This window comes from Coloeus monedula (genome assembly GCF_965178545.1).
Source record: "Coloeus monedula genome assembly, chromosome: 13".
Taxonomy (NCBI): domain Eukaryota; kingdom Metazoa; phylum Chordata; class Aves; order Passeriformes; family Corvidae; genus Coloeus; species Coloeus monedula.
This window is the reverse complement of record NC_138793.1, coordinates 12,886,465-12,907,293: the sequence shown is the minus strand read 5'-3', so window position 1 is coordinate 12,907,293 and position 20,829 is coordinate 12,886,465. Positions and strand designations below refer to the sequence as shown.

The 20,829-nt window shown below is 40.4% G+C and overlaps 1 protein-coding gene across 1 annotated transcript in view; it reads right to left on the bottom strand.

Annotated features, from left to right (window-relative positions):
* The window catches only part of NUP93 (nucleoporin 93), a gene marked incomplete at both ends in the record, with an annotated part of 72,478 nt that overhangs the window by 9,834 nt on the left and 41,815 nt on the right, over positions 1-20,829 (bottom strand). The window contains 13 exons of the mRNA XM_082290018.1: positions 555-599; positions 888-960; positions 1,073-1,199; positions 1,434-1,625; positions 2,687-2,780; positions 3,553-3,718; positions 5,208-5,365; positions 6,370-6,502; positions 8,601-8,740; positions 10,089-10,178; positions 12,314-12,388; positions 18,913-19,041; positions 20,745-20,807. Of these exons, the coding sequence (XP_082146144.1) occupies positions 555-599; positions 888-960; positions 1,073-1,199; positions 1,434-1,625; positions 2,687-2,780; positions 3,553-3,718; positions 5,208-5,365; positions 6,370-6,502; positions 8,601-8,740; positions 10,089-10,178; positions 12,314-12,388; positions 18,913-19,041; positions 20,745-20,807 (1,485 nt within the window). The remainder of the gene's footprint in view (positions 1-554; positions 600-887; positions 961-1,072; positions 1,200-1,433; positions 1,626-2,686; positions 2,781-3,552; positions 3,719-5,207; positions 5,366-6,369; positions 6,503-8,600; positions 8,741-10,088; positions 10,179-12,313; positions 12,389-18,912; positions 19,042-20,744; positions 20,808-20,829) is intronic.

Here is a 20,829-nt window from a genome sequence, read left to right as displayed (position 1 = left end):
TTACAGTGGCAGTAAGGTCCATCACATCTAAAAATGGCTGAACTTTGATGCAATACTTGTCCTCACCTATATGAAGGTCAGATCAGCTGTGGCTATGTTTGTGGTCCAACAGCCCTTGCTCCTTTAGTTACAAGGACCTTTCAAGAGCTGCGATACATTTCTTCTGAGGTGAATGAGGATGTCATAGATAGTTTTCACATGCACACCTCAGTTAACAGAGCACTCTCACACGCCCACTTAAACTAAACTACATTTCCTAGCGGGAAGATGAAATTCTGATCTCACTCAAGTTACCCAATGCCATTTGCTTCTTCAGTTACACCAGTTGTCTAGAGGGACATAATTTGCCCTGCAGTTCCTGACCTGCCTTTTGTTAGGGCAGGTCATAAATTATTTTGTAAAAGGATCTCATACCTGGAAAACTTCAATGTATTCAAACACAGTAATAACTTGGCTAGTCAAAACCAAAGAGAAGCAAGACTACTCATAACTACTTTGGAAATCATACGTAGGTTGTATTTTATGTAAAATAGAAACATAAATTGTGAACTCACCTTCCTACTACCATCTTTTTCCAGCTTTCCAAGAATCATATCAAACTATATCCACATAGATGCAAAGTAAGAAAAAAAAGGAAACAAAAATAGAGAGATGAATTGCACATATTTCATAACATATTTATTAAGCACAAAGATGCAGACATGGAATGAAAAACAGTGACCAATGTCCAAAGTATTTGTAACTAACAGGCAAAAAGACATGATTACATAAGGCCATTCTGTCATCTAGGTGTGTGTCAGGCAGAAAGAGTAAGCAACTATAAGACTGTCCTGACTAATAAAGATGAAGAAATTAATTTCAGTTTAACCGAGGAAGGCAAAACATACCTCTCTGCTTTCAATTACTATTTCACTAACGCAACGCAAGAACATATTCTCTCCTTGGCTGTCCTTCTCGTTCCTAAAAAAGAAGGAGAAGGAGAAAGGTATTCCTGTTTCTGAGAACTTTCCAGATAAGAATAATGAAGCAGTAATAACTAGGAGAAAATCTAAAGACATATATTAGCTCCTACCTGAGAAAGTAAAAGTACTGCAGAGCTTCCCTTGGATCTGTTGATTCAAACTTACGGGTGTAAAGCATCAAAAGCCGCACAAAATTTAGACGTCTGACACCAGGAGGGTCACCAGCTTCATGGCTTACTGCAATGTCAGAAACAACACTGTCAGAGAATTGAATGCCAGGAAAACTCTGATCTTCATCTCAAATTAGTCAGGACCATGATCCAGAGCTCTAGTGCAACTGAAACAATTAACTTTTATGAGATTGTTCTGATAAATGTTACTTGTTCAATCGACCACATAAACCTGCAGTTTCTACAGGGTACTCTGAGAGCTAAGAAAACATTCCCCTATTGTAAAGTAAATAGGACTTACATAGCTGTGCACTCTGCCCAGATGATTTCAGGAGCAATTTTAACTCAAACAGGACCAAAGCAACATGAACAGCGTGACAGCGCAAGCGCTCTGTCCGGAAAAGAAAAGCAATTGCAGCTTCAAACTGTGCTGTCAAGAACAACACTTGGAAGTAGAGGAAAGGTGGCTGGTTCACTGCAAAATGTGATTCACCTGAAAGAAAACACAACACATGTAGCATTTTTACATAATTTTCATGATTTTGCAATCAAAGATGACTGACAGTGGATGCTTCCTGTCACAGTGCATTGTTACTGTTTATTAGGTGCCAGCCGAAATAAACACAGTACACAAAACTGAATTCCTAACTACACATCAGCAGCTCACCAACAACTGTTCCACAGCAAATTTATCAGGAAAGATAACAGCATAAAGACATATTCAAAAAGTGAAACAGAATAAACAGTTACTCAGAAAAGTTCTTTTCAGACAACAAACCATCAACTCTGACTGACTGCAACAGATTCTCTAAAGACCACAACTTTTTGTCTTCAGTTATACTTATGCCAAGTGGTACAAATAATGTTAAAAACCTGGATTTTCCTACTCAGTGACACCAACAGTAGCTTACTATATTTTTTTACCACACATTTTTATCTGAGTGATATTACAAACTGGAAGGCTGTGGAGAATCAAATTCGGTATGTTTTGGACAGTTCCAAGTGACTTAATTTTAATTGATTGGGAGACTACAGGAAAATGTATTCTGTGGGTGTTCTTAAAACATCCTGAAGTGGAAGGAACTGTGACTCGGGTACCCAGAAATTTGCTTGAAATACTAATTTAAGGGAAAAAAATGAACATCAGATGCACACAGAGGAAAAGCTTGGAAATACATGCCTACATCAGGTAGTGACTGCTTTACTGTTCTGTATTCCTAAAGCTGGAAGTTCTGCTAAATGACTTTTGCATATTTATGGTGAGAGAAAGCAATCCACAATTAATGGATAAAGGAGAAACAGCAGCAGTGTTGTTCACAGATGAGTATTAATCCTCTGGATTGCTGGGAAAACACGGGACTCATTCATCATGTCTTACTGAAGTCTGCCATGACTCCAGGGAAGCAGACTGTCCATGGACACCCCAAAGATGCCTGTCACTAGTGGAGAGCTGTAGAGTTTTTGTGCAGTCTGAGGTTTGTGTAATAACAACTGGAAAGTGTCCTAAGCAGAAAAGCAGAGCCCCAAGTAAGACATCACTCTGTGGTTTCTCACCATAGTCTTCCAGCAGCTGCTTCTGGAACTGTGATAACGTTAGTCGGTCCTGTGGGGAGCTCGTGCCACCATCATCAAAACACACCTGGTTCAGCTAAAAAACACATCCAAAAAAGAGAAGCACAGGTATTTCCCCTTGCACAAGCAATGCACTTAGAAGATATTTATTCCATCTGAGCCCCTCCTAGGATTTGACCAACTAACTAGAAACTGCATCTAGTCACAACATCAGCTCCATCCACTGCTGGGAAGCAAAGATGCCTAATGCAGCAACAGCTGAAATCCCTGCAGATATAACCCATATCTGTCCATGGCAGCAAACTCTGATGCTGGGACTCTGAATACTCTCAAGCAGCATTTTTTGCCACAAATACAATGTTAACAAATCCATCATTCTACCACCCTTTTTCTGATAAAGGGGAGAAACAGGTACCAACCAGTATCTATCATGCCCTCACCAAACCTGTAAGGACTTCAGAGACATTGACACCATTGTCTTTGGTTAATTAACACTGACATTTCAGCCATCCACCCAGGAAGGAGAATTCAAGGAATCCTCACTGTAACAAGCTAATAGTACTTCTAAAAACAGCTGACAAAGATCAGTGTCAAATGAAGAACATGACAGTTCCAAAGACAATTGTACCCAAACTAACACCTGATAGTACAGAGGGTAACGGAACAGCCCTGGGATTCAGGTTCCCAGCCTTACATTATCTTCAAGGTCAAGTCACATGCACTGCATTGATGCAACACACCAGATCTAGAAGTAGGAAGGGTAGCAAAGCAGTGGAGAAATGTGGTACCATTTAGACTCTTCTTAAAAAAAGAAAAACCAAACACCACAACCCCAACACCAGACTTACTTTTAGCCAAAGATAATCTTCTGTTTTATCAGCAACTTCGCTCTGGTTGTCTGTAATGTCACAACGTCCAATAATACAATAAACAGCCCTTTTGTAGGGGTCAGTGTTATTTCTCAGAGCTCGTCTGTAATGAAGACGCAGTTTATTTTCTGTGGCAGGAGACAGTCTAAGGAAAAGAAAAGATTGAAGGAAAAGACATGAAACCCATTTTCCCTGTATGAGGAAACCTGGATACAAATCAATGTAAATTGATGCATATCCACAGCAAAGGCATAATAACAGTAAGCACTAGCCAATATTTCTTGCACTTCCTGTTCATATCTGTAGGTAAAAATTTTGCACACATGAATTTAAACCCATAATTAATGTTATGGAGGATGATCTTCAAATGCTCACTGCAGGGGAAGAAAACACATATGACAGTCTCTTTAGGGGTACATTAATACTGTGGCAGATGAGCTATTTTTGTCTGAGACTGCTATTGCATCACTTCAGAAAAAAAGAGCTCACAACATCTTTGGAAGTCTTTGTGTTAGTAACTAACAAGTGAGCAGGTCATTGTACTATGAGATCTTTTAGGAGAGACACTTTCACCATTATTAAACACTGTCATAATGTTCTTTGTCATTCTTTTTTTCTTGTGACCTCTTGTTGAGAATTTTACAGAATTTAATCAAGTGTTCTCCCAGACTAAGGCATTGTTTGTCAAATCCGTAGGCAGAACACTTTTTCAGAGCTGTAACAAAACCAAAATAAATCAATTATGTTGTATCTCATACAAGTGTTTGTAATGAAAACACTGACAGAACCTTCAATGAGGTTTCTGCAACAACCTTGATATAATGAGGACTCCTAGCTACTCTCTACAAAACAGGTTGATTTATAGAAGAATACCATGGCATACAATACTTGGTAAATGGCACTCGGATTTGTATCCTTTCAGCTTATTTTCTTAGCTTGGTTAGTCATATTTCGTTGGTTTGTTTGTTGGGTTTTTGTTGTTTTTTATTTTTTAATTCATTGCAAGTGGAAAGATAGAAAAGAAAACCACTGTAGAGTTCAGAGTACGTGCACTAACTCAACCACTTTGCAATCACATCAGCAGCAGTTTGGCCAATGGCCTCTGTCTAGTGCTGGACAGCAAAAACTGGAAGAGGAGAATAAACACAAGAAAGATGTGAGAGCGAGGCCTCTAAAGGCCTCTAACAAACACTGCTTGCATTTCCTGTGTAGCATTCTTATGAAAACAGGTGTAGTAAAAAGTGTTCCCCAAAGGAAATTCAGCTAAAATAAGCAACGGGGGAAATAAAAAGATAGAGGACTTGGGACAGCAGATTAAATCTGATCTACTACATGCCATATCCCACTGTTATACCAGGCTTATCCTTTTGTAAAAAAGTAAAGCTACACCACACTGTATTATTTTTGAAATGTAAATTTTTGAATATTTTCAAACAACTCTTTCCCTGTTGAGATTTCTTGACTTCAAAGCCACAAATTAAATATGCAAACTTCTACATGTAATTTAGGTAGGTAATATAAACATCAGGCAGCAATCACCACCAGAAGAGACCTGAGCTTCTTGTACCAAGCCACTGATTATTTCACTACTCCACAGTAGTAGATTGCAAAGATCCTTCCTAGTTCCCAATTACCTTCTGTCTTTACTGTGCATGTACTCTTGGAACCAGGTTTTGAACTCTCCCAGTTGGTGCTGTGCCCGTTTCACCACATGCATGGCTGCAGTCAGATCTCCACAGCGCATGCAGTAGTAAATCAGCGCCCACACAGGATGCCCTTCCACCTCACCATCCTGAAAAGAAAGTAGGACATACCTATTTTCATAAAAGCAACATATTTGAATGATTTCTCTTTATCATTTGCCTTATTCATTATTTCTGCCCTTATACCCACACTCTGATTTTGGTAAAAAATTCTGTTTGTTACAAAAGCCAGAGGTCATGAGGGCTAAGTCCTGGGAAAGCTCTGCACATCTCAGCAATGAAAGGTGTGGTTCTCTTCTGCTTGCCCAGATTTCAGTTTGGAGGGAGGTTCTGAGAATCCCAGAATCAGCGTATGGTATCCTCCCCACCCACAGCAGATGGATTTGGATTAGGCCATCGAGGTATTAAAAACATTTTTACTGAAACAGAAAGATATTAAACTAATCGCTGATCTCAGCAGGTAAGGAAGAAACAGCTAGACTTAGCTGTGTGCCCTCCAATGTCATCATTTATTATTTCTTCATTTAACTTTTAGATTTAATTTTTCAACCCAGACTGCCTATCTGATAATTCTGTAGATGCACAGCGATGCACTTTCTACTTCATGCAGGTAAGAAGGGTTTTACCCAGATTCCTAAATAAAAGGCTCAGGCTACCACTCAGATGAATTCATTACACATTTGATGATTAAAAAACTGGTTTCACCATCTTACAATAAATGTAAAAAAAGAGAAAAAACAAATCAGGGAGGTTAAGTTACTGCTTTTTGAACCTTCATAATGCATTTTAATTTTTGCTTGTTGATTTCTAAGATGACCACCAGAAGACACCATAATTTCTAGAATTTAGAACTCAAGCTACTGAGCACCCAACCATACTTTGGGACTAGGTCTGAACTCAGGAGTGATTTTGTCTGCCATCTCCCATTTTCCTAGTGAAAAATTCTAAAGAAGGAGTAAGAGTCTGCTGCCCTAAAAGCAGCTTAAACAATAGAAAAGCCACTGGAGGCTGCACTGGTTTCCCCTCTGTACTGGGGCAAAAAGATTTGTGTTATCATTTTAGCTCGGTCGCTGACTGTGCTGGCTGGACATACCTGGAGACCAGGGACAGACGCCGGGAGTTTGATGTTCAAGAAGCTGCGGACCAGTTGGTAGGTCCCTGGGACTCCACCCAGCTGAGCCTGGTGCAAGTTCCCAAACACTGTCACAAAAGTGTAATTTTTGTAACTGAAAAACAACACAAGCAAAACAAACATGAACAGACTGAGATACATCTGCCACAAAAACATCCACTGCCTTTCAGATCTGACAGAATTACCAATTTAAAGCAAATTAACTCAATGTTCAAACATTATCATTACAACAAAATGAGGCAAATTTTCAGTCAATTTAAGAAGATCCTTGTATTTAGCAGTCTCAGAAGATACCATGTTTTGAGTCTGTGCTGGACTACTCCAAGTTCAACTCTCTATTATGAAGTTCCTCTTATTAAATTCTTGTAGTACAAAGTTAAGCTCAATTACATAACTGGCAAAAAGCCTTTCCATCTTAATACTTTAACTCTCAATCCTATCACGAAAGAACAATTAAATACCACAGAAGTGTTTGTCCCTCCCCCCTGCCCTGTGGAAAAATATCAGCCCTAGGGCTATGGACTTACCTGAAGGAAATCCCAGAGAAAAAGGGAATTTAGAGAAATATAACTGGTAAAGGCAGCTTTAAGAACACCTTTTATAATAACACATCAAAGCATATAATCAAGGCAGATCAATTTAACAAATACTCATGTTTTGAAGCAGGAGTCTCAAAAATTTGTACACTGAAGGAAGACCTATGTAAGCAGCATCAATAAATGACATTAAGTTCTTTTTCCTTCTCTGCAGCACATGCTAGACTTGTGCACCATCAGACTATAAATCTGAAAGACTGTGTAAGCAAGTATCAGAGTGCTATCTTGGTAACTAGAATTATGGCTGAGGCAAGTGCATGCTCCTCAGGGCTTAAGATCACAGTTGTTCCAAAGGAACTAATGCATGAACAGCTGTGAGTGGCATTACATCTCTTCCATATATGAGTGAGGGGCTGGCGAGGCATGGAAACACTCCAGTATTAGCCAATTCCCACTAGGAAAGAAAAGCTATGAAGCAAGGCACAGCGTATGGGCAGGCTTTTAATTAAAAAAAAAAAAAAAAATCAAGCCTGAGAGGCCCTAATCTCCACAGCTGGGAGCATTGGGGAAGTACCACGTATAACTAATTCCTAACTTCAGTTAGCAGTTAATGGCACTGTGAAAATTTAGCAAGTTGGATATGTGGCAAATCAGGCTAAGAGTCACTGGCTCATCGCACTCTGCTGAGACCGAGGAGCTGGGAACAGAAGATCCTTCCGATGTGTCAGTTCCTCTGTGCACAGGCAGCAGCCGCCACCACCCCCGGGTGACACTGAGTGCTGATGAGGTGTGACAACCAACTGTCACGGCCAAGAAGAGGCTGTGCCAGGAGTTGAAGGCATCTCTTCCCAGAGTGCTGCGTCAGAGAGCAGCGCTTTCTGTGCTCCGATGGCATCTCTATGTTCCTAACAAATGCCCATGTGCTACCCTGCAGTTATTGCTTGCATGGGCTGGAAGAACCTGCTGGTATCACATTGCAGCTGCTAGAAAAGAGACACTGCAATATCCACGTGTGAAGTGAACGGGCATTTGGCTTTGGGCAGCTTCACAGCTTGCAGTTCTCTGAGAACTTCATCGGTCAAGGAGCTTAGGTCCCCATGGTACTTGCTAATACACACAGCAAACCACTTTCTACAGTCTGAAAATCACTGCTGCATGTCTCAACTTCAGCTTCTTCACATTCTCCAAAAACTTTTCAGTGTAGAAATGGCATGATCAGAACTTGACTCACTGCACCAGGTTTGTCCCCATGCTGTCCTCACAGGCTGCTGACAGCAGCTAGCAATCAGAAAGGGAGCATATAGAAAAGAGGATATTCTTTTGCAGAAGGGAAATAGATCACTTTCCACAAGTGAAAAACCTTCACATATCACCATGCATATATAGAATATTTATAAGCAACATAGAAGAAAGAATAAGTCTTTGCATCTTCTAAACAACCTCCCCACAGATTCAAGGCCTTTTTAACTAGAACACTGTTAAACTAAAACAGTTTTACATTTAAGTGGCTGCTCTAAGCCCTGCACAGTAAAAAAGACAGGCAAGAGACATGTCTGTGAGCAGCACAAGGTAGCTGACTCTTTATGTGCAGTACAAACTCATTCTGGCTTATCATTAGGGAACTCTATTAAGCTGTACCCAGAGCACCCATCTTACCTTTCCTCCAGGTAGTGCAGAGCGTGCCTCACGAACTCCATGCGCACCTCCATGTTGGTCCGGACTTTCAGGGCATCACTGGCAGGAACCAGAGTGACGTCGGTCATTTGTTTCACCATGGCCCACATCTCGGAGATGTTCTATAAACAAGTCATTCCATGCCTCAGCGATTAGTACAGAGATGAACAAGCAACACTGTTTTGAGCTACATGGTGTTTTGATGCTTAAGAAAAGCGTAAGAACACAAGAGTAATGTCAGTATAGATTTGTAACGGAGATAGTGGACACAGTCACGAAGGAAATCTGCTTCTGTCCCGCGGAATTCAAATTTCACAGGCTTTTTTGCATAATTCTTGTGGGAGAAGATGGCTATAAATGTTGTACCTGCAGTTGTTCCCAAGAATTGGCAACTATTTCCAAAACTAGGCTGGGTACTTGGTAATCAGTCTCTTGCTCATTTCTAGTTCACATTTCCCACTTAATAAATACCACAGCACCATCAGCTTTCCATGTAAGCAATGGCTCTGGCTGCTGCTGGAAAGCTGTGCGATCAGCTGAGATAAGAAGCATCAAAAGGACACTGATCACTTGGACAAAGGCTCAGTTACAAATAAAGGTTGAAAACCATCCAGATCTGCTTGTTTACAAGGATGCAAGATCGTATCAGTGTCTACAGGACTAGGGCGTCCCTGCTGAAATAGCAAAATACTGAGAACTAACACTGTTCACTTGGGCAAGGGCAGCTCTTTGATCTCGGTGCTTCAAAGCAGTAAGAACACTGAAACTCCCCGTGCTGCCCCTTGCAAAACAAACAAAGCTGTTCAGAGCAAAGATGCACACATCTGTAATTCAGATCTGATTGAAGCGTTTGCCCCTCAGCTTCTGAGCAGTTTTTTGCTCTCCCCATTTGCACAAGTTTTTTCATAGCTTGACCCTCCTGCAGTATTCTCCTTCAGACATTTCTCCAAGGTTTGTGCATTTGTTTTATTTTTTTGGGGTGGATCAAGGCAACACAATTAAAGGAAGAGGAAAAAAAGAAAAGTAGACAGATCATTAATTTAAAGTCAATCCTAGGGGTTTTATGCTTTGCTATGGGAGCCTATTTCAGGTCTAGCAGAGTCTGATTGAGGACCCTTTATCTACAACTAAATACCTCCAAAGGACATTAAGAGACCACATTTTGTAAGCCAAACACAACAGAATCTATTTAAAATTAAAAGCAATTTTTCCCTCAACAGCTTATCACTTATGATGGAACACCAGGTTCGTTTCTTTTTCGCTGTGTTAAGAAATTTTCACCATGACCAACTTCATTGCAGGTGGGGCCTGCTGTACTGGAGAAAATTCTGGTATTGCCTCTGTGTTTTCTGTGGAGCCATGCAATTTTTTTGGCAATATCAGTATTTTTTCCTCCAACGTAAGCATGCTGTTAATCACAGCCTGAAAACAGCTTAAATACATCTCCTCATGTTAACTCACTGGCAGTACCTTATCATCCAGGCCTGCGGTAGCAGCACAAAGGTCCACCAGGTTAGGCTGCAGATGTCCATTCACTATCTTCTCGTTATAAATATAAATCTAAAACATAATTAAAGTAAGCATGTTTAACAATACATATTATGCTCTGTTCCCTCCCTAGCCACAGCAGCAAAATCTGAACCAGGCTTCAAAAACAGTGTTCCCAGCAAGTCCCTTTGCTTTCCTCCCACATCAGCCACTTCCAATCCAATGGTAGAGGAACATGCGTCAGCATCACCCAAGCCTCCACAACTCCTCAAAGCCCCAGGCCTGCCTGAAGGCCGGCAGCAGCCCAGCTGTTCAGGGGCTCCGAATGGCAGAGCACTGTGCTGAATGCCCTGTTAGACTAATTGCAGCTAATTGCTGGAGGACAAAGATTCAGAAGTGACTTGACAAGTGGATGGCTGTGATATTCCCCTGCATGGCAGCCTCCTACCTGCTGATGTGAAAGAAACAGGATTTTGCTGGTTTGTGGCAGTATTCAGAGAAATCTGACATAGGCAAATGAACAGAAATCTGACCCTTCAGAGCCTGCCCTTCAACATATACACACACCTCCCTGTTTTAACTCTTGATCTTAACTGAGCTTCGTCTACTATTGTTTATTCTACTCTCAATCGAAAGACCTTCCACTATGTCCAAAAATAATAATTCTCAGTGCTAGAAAAACAACGCCATTGTACTTTAACTCCCTTTGGCACGCTCTACTACAACACGCCCAGGGTGCAGACAAGATGTAGAGCTCAGGACTGCAAAGAGAATGCAGCATCAGTGAAATCATGTCCGTGGATGTCACCATGTTCCTGTGAGACAGTCTGAACTATCCACGAAGAACAATTAATCACTTCAGTGTAATTAAAACACACTTCACGGCTGCTGATAAACTGAAGCAGCATGAATCTCCAGGTCTCCTGCGTGACCTCCAGGTCTCCCAACTGCCCACTGAAGCCACAGGAGCCTCACACAGACTGCTGACACTTGGTTATTCTTGAACTGAGGCAGGCTGACATAAGGACAGCTCAGCCAGAGTTTCTCAGGAGCCCTTGGTGGGAGCACATGGTGACTGCACCAAGTGTTTTGGCAGCAGAAGGCTGGCCACAAACACCACATTTCCAGGGCACTTTGCAGCAGTCTGTGCACAGCCCATGACCCTGACAAGGGCCCATGGGCCACGGTGACTCCACAGCTACCCCAGAGCCAGGACTGCTAGAGAGATTGGACTTCCTGTATTCAGAAAACCAGCACTGATGGCCTCAAAACACAGATGCAATTATGATTTAAGGAAGACCTTTACCGTGGGTATATTACAGAAGATAATAGTTTGTTAATTTAGTTTGTAACAGCCACTAAATCAAATGTACACTTTATCAGCACAACCGTGCACCTTTTGCCATTAGTTTCTTCCCAGTTACCATAACTGAATGCAGATGTAGGAAAACAGATGCACAAGCTGCTCTCTGCCTCGGCACAGACTGAGCCAAAGCACACAATAACAGTAATTGTGTGCAAATTAGGCAACATTTTGTCTATGTCGTTTCACATATTCCATTTTGAAACATCAAGTCCTTTTCTATAATTTTGTTCTCAACAGTGCTGGTAAACAGATAATCTCAAATAACAAAAGTAACAAATTGGTTATGTAAAGGTTTATCAGTTTTCCCTGAAAATTTTCCGAGGGAGTCTAATGTTACCAGGCATAATAATTCATAGCTGATGCACTAAAGCTTCTCACAAGCGATGTCATTAAAATAGGATATAATTTGACAAACATCAGGATTAACACTTCAGCATATTTTTCCTACACACATACACAAGAAAAATGATCATCCACATATGAAGAAAATGGGAATATAAAGCCTTCATATGTATACAATTAAGCATTGACAAATCCTAAAAGAATTACTGCTTTTGAAAACTTAGAATTTCAGTTTACTTTACAAGCATAAATGCTTTCTACAGCCATATATGTTGCTCAGGATCTCTTTTTGACAAAAAATATCCTATAGCAAACAGGTGAGTATATTTCTAAGAACATCATGCAAGATTTATGTGTTTGCCAATTGCATTTTATCTCTAGGCAGATATTTTCATGTTCTACCTACTATATCTTCTTTTACACGAAGCTCAAATCTTTATTTTCCCCCTCTCTCTCCATGCAGAAGAGTGTTTAACAAAGTTTTTTCACTTCCACTCACCTGACGAGCATATGCCATCTCCACACTGTCCAAAGAGCTGCGACCTGGAGGACCCACCTCACCAACATAGCTGGGCTGTTTAGTGAGAAGCATATAGCAAGGTACAAAGTATAGAATTACCACAGTGCATTTTACCAATACATCTGCTCCTAAAAAACAGCAAAACCATGTTCCTGACAGAACTACAAACAGGGTTTTGAACCATCTACAGAGAAAAATGCAGTCTCACTGCAATACCCCATTATCTTCCCAATATAGCTTAAACTTTCTAAAGTGACATAAATTCTCCTTATTCAGTGCACAAACCAACCATTAGCTCTCTAGAATTAGGACATCATTGTCACTTGGTAGCATCTTAAAATTATAATTCTTTGCTTTTGTTCCTTGAAAGGTTGCTTCTTGTCAGTGTCCCGCTGTGAGGCACCTAGTCTGAGCCTCCATCACAGCAAGGACATAGAATTCAATGGATGCGATGGACACAAAATAGGACTGCAGCATTCAACTGTATGTTAAAAAGTACCCCATTGCTGGTCTGCTGCAGGAGGAAGTATGCTGGCAATATCCTGACCTGAAAAAAAATAAGTCTTTTTACCCACAGAGACTATGCCAAGATTGAGACATTTTGAGTGTAGAGCAGGAAGAGACAGCCAATGGAATTGTGGCATACAGAATTCATACTCTTATAAAAAACTTCAAATACAACATGCCATAATAGTCTTAATCTGCATAAAGCAATTTTAAATGTTCGTTACAAGGCACAAGTATGTTCTCAGTACAACCACCACTGAACACAGATGTTCAATGCTCTGGAGGAAAGAATACTCCCAACAATGCTCTCTGCTATTTCCTGCCTTCTAAAAGAATGTAATTCTTCATTTCAGCATCAGCATTGCAAGTTTTGAGTTTAAAAGTAAAGTACAATCATTTTAAAGACAGATCCCTTTGAGGTAAACAGTCCTTTAATATCAGTTGCTTCAGAAGCCATGCTGGTCTGAAGATCAAAGCAAGACGAGCTCAGTACAGAAGCACAATATTTATTATGAAGCCAATTGACATAGTTGGGGCAAGCAAAAGGAACAGACAAGCTTTCAGCAAAGCAAGGTTTTCAGGTTTGTTACCATATAACTCAAGGCTGTCTATATTCATCTAAACAGGAATCGTTAACTTTTTCCGAGAAAGAGCAGGTACATCTGCAGAGTTTAAAAATTAAGCTTTTTACCATCAAAGTGAGTTACAACTGGCTGCACATCCTCACTAGCTGTTACAGTGCACCTTAGCAATACTGTCCAATGGCTTTACTACTTCCTACACTGTTTACCCAGAATGTCAGTACTTCACAGTGCAGACAGGATCACCTCCAAGGATTGCTTAAGGATGTGCTCTAGTGTTGCCTGGAAGAGCTCACTTAAATGTGACCAACTTGCTGCCTGTACAAACAACATAAAGCCCAAATGCAATAGGAAAATCAGTGTTTTCACTTCCAGTTTAATCAGCTTTAGAGTTCAGCTTTGCTGACACCTGTCAGACTGCAGCATGGCAGGAGCAATGTTCCTGCCATGACCCGGCCTGTGCGGATTTCAGGAAGAGATCCAGAAATGGAAAGCTTTTCTCTAGATGGTGCCATCATTCAGTTTCTTGTTTCAAATGAGGATGAAATGCTGGCAGAGTCTTCAAAAAAATCTCACTTTTTTGGGGAACTGTATCCTAACTTCAGAATGAAATAATACAAACATATGAACTTCCAGACATGTTACTTATCAGCTTTGCACTGAACCTTCTCTCAGTCATTCCCAAATTAATTTTATTTTGGTATTAGATTAATCTGGAACATCTTCTACTGTGTAAGACCTCTCTTACCCTCATGAGCATGTGTTATTGCAAAGACGATGGTTACTCACTGTTCCAGCCCAGGAGTTTTGATCAGGAGAATGTTCACAAGTTAAAATTTAAAAACAAATAAAGTTACACAACTGCAACGGCCAAGAAGCTGTTCTGCATTGGCTAGGAATTTATCCAGGAAGATAAGAGCACCGACCTCTATCAAGAAATTGTAAGAGATTTGTGATATCTGTGGTTCCTGCTTTCTGTGCAGCACCCAACAGTTGATTACAGAATAAAAAATACTCAGTAGTGTTTGTCCCTAATACAATGAAATACAAATGAATGAAAGTACCAAGGATGAACCTGAACAATCCCTTAAAGTTGCTGAAATTAGTTTATTACTGCATTAATTTTTCACTAATAATGCTATTTAAATAATGTCCAACCTGATTACAAAATCAGGCAGGTGCATTTAGATCTTAGGCTGTATAAAAACGCCTTACAAAAAACCCAAAAGCAATTCCACTTTTTGTTTTTGCAACTGAACCTACACTAAAAATATTCTTCACAGTCCCTCTTAATGGATACTGATATTCAGAAGCATCTGCATTTTTCTTTCAGTGCCAAATCATCTGACACAAATTCCTTTAAACCCACCTAAAACCCGACAAATTCTTTGTTCTAAAGAACAAAGAAGCTGTTAAAGCAGGTTTCCTGGGAAACAGACATGATGGCAGAAATAGCGCTTTGCAGCCTTCCCTTGTGCTGTGCCAGATAAAATGTAGAGTTATTTAAAGTAATGCTAAATTATGGACGTTGTCATTAATTACCGATGAGGTTTCATCTCCTAAAGCAAGTGAACACTAGTACATAGTGACTTAGTGTCACTTTTCAGCCAGTGCCCAAGCACCAGACACAAAAGCGTTGGGGCTTTGTTTTGTGAATCTATTCCTTTTTCTGCTTTGAAGCACCAAAGAGCACTCATGTGGCTGCCACTCCAGAGAGTGGTGTGTGACTGCCAGGTTCAAACCAATTCAGGTAAGAATCTGAATTCAAAAGTGCACACCTGAAACTAAGAAATAACTGCTCTGGGGGTTGGGTTTTCCTTTCCTTTCTCCAATTTTAGTTATGCTGTAACTATTGAAGCATGTTTAAAACCCTGTTGAAATTAGTATAGTGAAGGTATAACTATTATGCTTTAACCATTATGCTTTAAGAAACACTTCTTAACTATCTGCCACAGCTGAGAACAGCCACATTGAAATTAAATTCTTTAAATTCTACTGACTTGGCACTTCAGGAAAAAAAAATCAGGAAGTCTAGAATTTGTCCTGATTTTCTTATATTTTTCTTTCCTATGGAAAAAAAAAGCCATGGAAGCAAGCTTATTTCCTATTTTTTCCCCATCTCGTATATGCATTCTGGCTTCATTTTTGAATTATTAAACTGTAAGAAAGCAGTAGCTCACTGAACTATCTCATGGCTGTGCTAAAAGGAAAGTTCAAAAGGAAAACTAAAGCAGTGAGTCAGCATGGGGAAGGCCACTTCCACTGCTCCCCCTGAATTGCAGAAATGGAGTTGCGCAGGCAATCCTTCCCAAGGAGGGACATCCCCTACAAACTAACCGGGGGAAAGTGGGGGGCAGGGAGGGTATCCTTCGCTGGCAAGTCAGAACTTACCAAGTTTCAAACAAGGAAAAGATAATGAAAGATGTGTTCAAAACAGCTGCTAGGAGCATACAAGAAGAATCTTGTTTCAGGTCAGGTTCTGAAGTCTAACTGCAGCAGCAAAAGGAAAAGCAGAAAAGCGGGGAATGCACGAAGGACTGCAGAAGTGTAAGTGCACACTCACATATCTTGCTGTATCTCTAACCTGATATTGCTTAAATGGCTTGTGCTGTTTTTCTCAACCACCTTTGCTTCAATCTGCCCTGAATTCTGGTCTTTCCAAAATATTATTCAGAACTGTAATATTTATTCTGAATATTATCCACTTCTCAAAGCTGCAGCTTTGCTGTACTGCCATCACATTTTTATCTTTTAAATTCACTTAGCCAAACGATGCTGCTTTTCAAAGGAGTCCTCCTTCATTTGCACTCAGCCAAGCATTCAGCCTCACTTGCACACCAAACTCCGTGCATGTAAAGATGCATTATTCATCACCCTCATATGCATATGCACATTCCTCAGCAGAAGTCTGGGCAGACATTTTGTCAGCACTCCAAATGGCTTGGCCAGTAGACGCAGTGAGTATCTAGGCAGGAGACCAAGCTGGAGAAACCCCATCAAAATATGCTGTTGTGGAGTGGAAAGAATCTTGCAGTCCTTGGGATTTAAGGGGTATGAAGATGTGATACAGCGGGGCAGAACAGAAACCAAGATGTGCCAGTGTCTCTCTATCACTGCAGGAGTGTGCTACTTGACAGCAAGAGTGGAAGAGCTTGTGGCCAGGGTGGAAGAAAGAAAAACTTGGAATAAGGAAAAACTTGGAAAAGGACAAAGGAAATGCCTTGGCACCTCATGGCACAACAGTCGTAACAAACACCTTCAGACCATAGGTGTTTGATACCTTGAAGACAAAACTCGGGCTTTCATCCCTTTCCAGACCTACAAGAAACACCTTTTTATCAGCTCTGGTTTTCCCTGACAAGAAGGCGGCCAGGCTGGAGGACAAGAGGGAACAGAAAACCTTATGGCAAGTCCTGCACTAGGTTCTTTGAATCATAAGCTTTGCCTGTTAATTGGTCTTATTTCCATGAATAATATGTTGGTATTTCACTCTGCCCAAATTAGCTTGCCCAAAGCTTGAGAATTGGCTTGCAGGCAGACTGGCCCCCTGCTGTGTTTGGATCTGTGCCTTTTCAGCCGATTCTCCATCTCCAGAGGATATCAATTAAACCTCTACTATATTCTACAGGCTGTGTCTGTTTGTGTCACATACACACAAAAAACTTATTTGACTGGAACAAGGCTTTAGAAGAACAACCTGCTGTGGGGAGGTTAGATAACAGGCTTTTAACACAGTAGATGCACTTCAAACCTCTCAGACCTTTGACTTCTTGAGGCTAAGACTAGAATATATCAAGGATTTTAAATGCTCTCAAAATGACATACTGCTACTATGAAAGCTTTGAAATAGAGAGTGGAGTATTACTGAGTGATAGTGTACATTGAGTCTTTAAACTCATTCATGAAAAACATTAGGAGCTGAGTTTTCTCCCCTCCTCCCTCACACCAATTTGATGCTTGGCATCTCAAGTGCCATGGACTGGGGGTAGCATCCATTTGACACTGAAACACCAGAATAGGGGTTTTACCTGTTCAGAGCAGGTTATTAAATTACTTCTGCTAGCAGTTAATATCCACACTCTGAAAGGAAAACCCCACACCAGTAACTAGCACACAAATCAAAGATGTTAGGAGCTATCAGTGTAACTGCCAAGTCTTCAGATTCACATCCTAAAATAATGGGATAGCTGTTCCTAGTTTTAAATTAATTCAGTCTGCATGATTTAGCATTTCTAATATTGGAAAGCTGGACAACCTTTGAGAAGTCCCAGTAAAGTATCAGTACAATATTTTCTGGCAAAGACAGCCTCTATAAAAAGAGGTATGCTAACTGGGATTAACCTATATTTAAAAGAACAGTAATCAGAAAGGGACATTTCATTAACAACTTTAATTATTTCCAAATCCCTATACAGGTCATACCCCACTTGCACCACGGGCTTTTTTTATTTTAATATGCTAGCAGGTCATCCCAATGAACAAGAATTAATTTTCATGGGTGGAGAATGTGGCTATAAAAAATGTGTCTCTTTTTCAGCCTGAAAGCACAGCAACTTATATCCCCCCACTCCCTGTCCCCTCTCCTTTCAAGGTGAGCATTTTCATGGAGCACTGTGCAGCAGCTGTGATGTAACTTTGTGCTCCAGGGATCACAGCTGCTGTCTGATGCTTCCAGCTCAGAGGGGCTGAGCTCCCAACACTCTGCACGTAACTCTGCTTTGCTCTACTCATTTAACTGAAGCATTTTCTTTAAAACTGTAAAGTTTTAAATTGTAACAGAAGATAAGGAATGTTCTAAGATGATAGTCAGTATCTCTTTTGTTAAACATGGAGTCAGTCTTGCCCAAAGGATTTGGTCACTGCTGGATTAATCTGAACACTAGAGGTCTTAGCAGCACAAAATTCTAATCTGCTCTGAATGAGACAGTAAAATAAAAAGGAAACCTTTTTTTTTTTAATGTTTATTCATTTGGTTTTGCCAAGAAACCTGAGAGACTTCATCAGCCTCCTAAGAAAAGCCATAAATCCAGGCTAGCACATAGCGATAAGGGAAAGAGACACTCTAAGATCTATGTGTAAGCACAACTGCACCTGAGAAACTCCCTGGTGTCACATTGCAAAGATTTCCTGAAGTGCCCCAGTGTGTTTTCTGTACGTGTGTGTTCCCCTGGGTGTATTGACCTACTATGTATTTGTGACTAAGTTTCCAGCCAGCACATATGTTGCTCAAAAAACAGCTTCAGCAATAGCAGCTCCATTGCCTGTACCCATCAGTCAATAAATAGAAATAATCACAAAGGTTTGATATTTTGCTAGACAATGCATTCTGCTAGTCAGAGCCATTCTAGAATTCAATAGGGATTTTATATTTCTCATTTTCACATAGTTGTAGTTACAGAATATTTCAGAGGTGGTTTCAGCAGTGCTGGAATGCCAGCTGTGTACAGTGCTGTGTGTGACTCTGCACAGCATTTAGAAAGACAGAGTTACCTCATTTTCCTGGGTGAAATCAAGAGCATCTTCCCCTGATGCAAGCAGAGAATGAAGAATCCTTTGTTTCACCTGTTCCCATTCAACCAGCATTGATTCTCGGTGATACTCCTCAGCCATGGCAAAAGTCTGTCGGTGAAGAAGAACAAGAGCTAAGGAACATATAGAAACACCCATCAACCTAACTCTGCTATTAATAGACAAGCCTAAAAATGAAACAGAAAATAGCAACTACATAAATCAACCAGGTCAGGCCTCAAGAGCTAATGGTGTGCTGCATATTATTTCAACAGGCTTCCTGTTCAGGTACAAGGGGATTCAGAAACTAGGTGTTTGTGGAATTAAGACAACTCTCACATACCCCCAGCTGGTAAAAGAGGGAAACGGTGTCTCTTCCATGGCACCGCAGCACACGAATCTGAGCAGGCGGTAGGCTTCCTCCTTTAACTTAGCAGCACACACAATATCCAGGTCATCACTGATCTGTGTGGTTTGTTGAGACTTAACTTCTATAATGACCACTAGCTTTTCACCTCCTTGGAGGCTACAAAGGTCTCACTCGCTGCATTCTTAACAAAGATGCGTGTTTATTGCCCATAATCATTTTCAGGTCTTTATCAGTGTGTTTTTCTTTCAAACTGGAAACAGGATAAAATAAAAATCTAATAGTAAGGGAAAACTAGCCAATGTCAAAGAATCAGGAAGCCTTTTTCATGAGGAACATAACTTGGGAAAGCACACAGGAAAATCATATCCCAAGAAAAAACAACCTTTACCTTTAAAATGGCTGATGTGCTACATTGTCTTCAGATCCACTTGGGGAACATATGGGAGGTAACAGCTCTTCCCTCAGTAAGGAAAATATTCCCTCATTTTCGCAATAGCATTAAGATAGAGAAGATGCTTCACTACCTTTTCTGTTATTGTTGGGGTGAGACTAACAGCCTCAGGGATACCATGACAGGAAATAAGAGAATCTCCACTAATTCTAAACAGAGAATAAGCTATATATTGTGTGTTCTTTCCTGTTCACACAGCTCCATGCTGCAACATACAACCAAATGTCTTGGTTGGCTGACTAAGTTTTTCATTTTATTGCAGTTCACTGTTAGGATATTGTCAATTGATCGGCAAAACGTTCCTCAGAAATAATGAACTGGTAAGACACAGTGACATTTGGCACACATTTAATTACAGTGCATGCATGCAACTAGAGCATAAGATTTCTGTTTCTTTGTTGCGTTATATAAATTCACTTTATACTTTCATGGCAGGATATAGGCTCACCTGTACCTTCACTATACTAATTTCAACAGGGTTTTAAACACGCTTCGATAGTTACAGCATAATGTTATGTAATTGAAATAATTTAATAATGCATATGTACTATTTCTTGTCATTTGAAAGAAACACAGGCTCAGTTCTAAACCTGATGCCACCAGTGTATGTGGAGGGAAACAATCATAACATGAGTACTAGGAAGTATGGAATAACATTTCCAAGAAGAAGTTTTAAGACAAACAACAGGAAACATTTTTCCATGCTGCATAATTCAATTGTGAAAATCACTGCCCCAGAACAGATACCAAAAGCACAAATAGATTCAGAAACAGGATTAATTTCTTATCAGAAAACAAGTTGCTGCTCAGATGATCTTCAAAACAACTATTTGTTCAGAGGTGAAGATACAGGAGTTGAAGAGGGGAAGGCTAAATCTGTCTTTTTCTTACAGACTAAGTACTGATCCCTTTTCAAGGGAAGAAAACTGGTGCCTGCAAACCTGTCCTATTTTTGTTTTTAGGAAAAAACGATAGTGCTTTCTTCCAACTTACCCTCCTCCTTGACTCTTCAATGGCAGACAGCAATGCATTATCTTTTTCATTCTTCAGGAATCCCTGCAGGAAACAAGAAACAGAA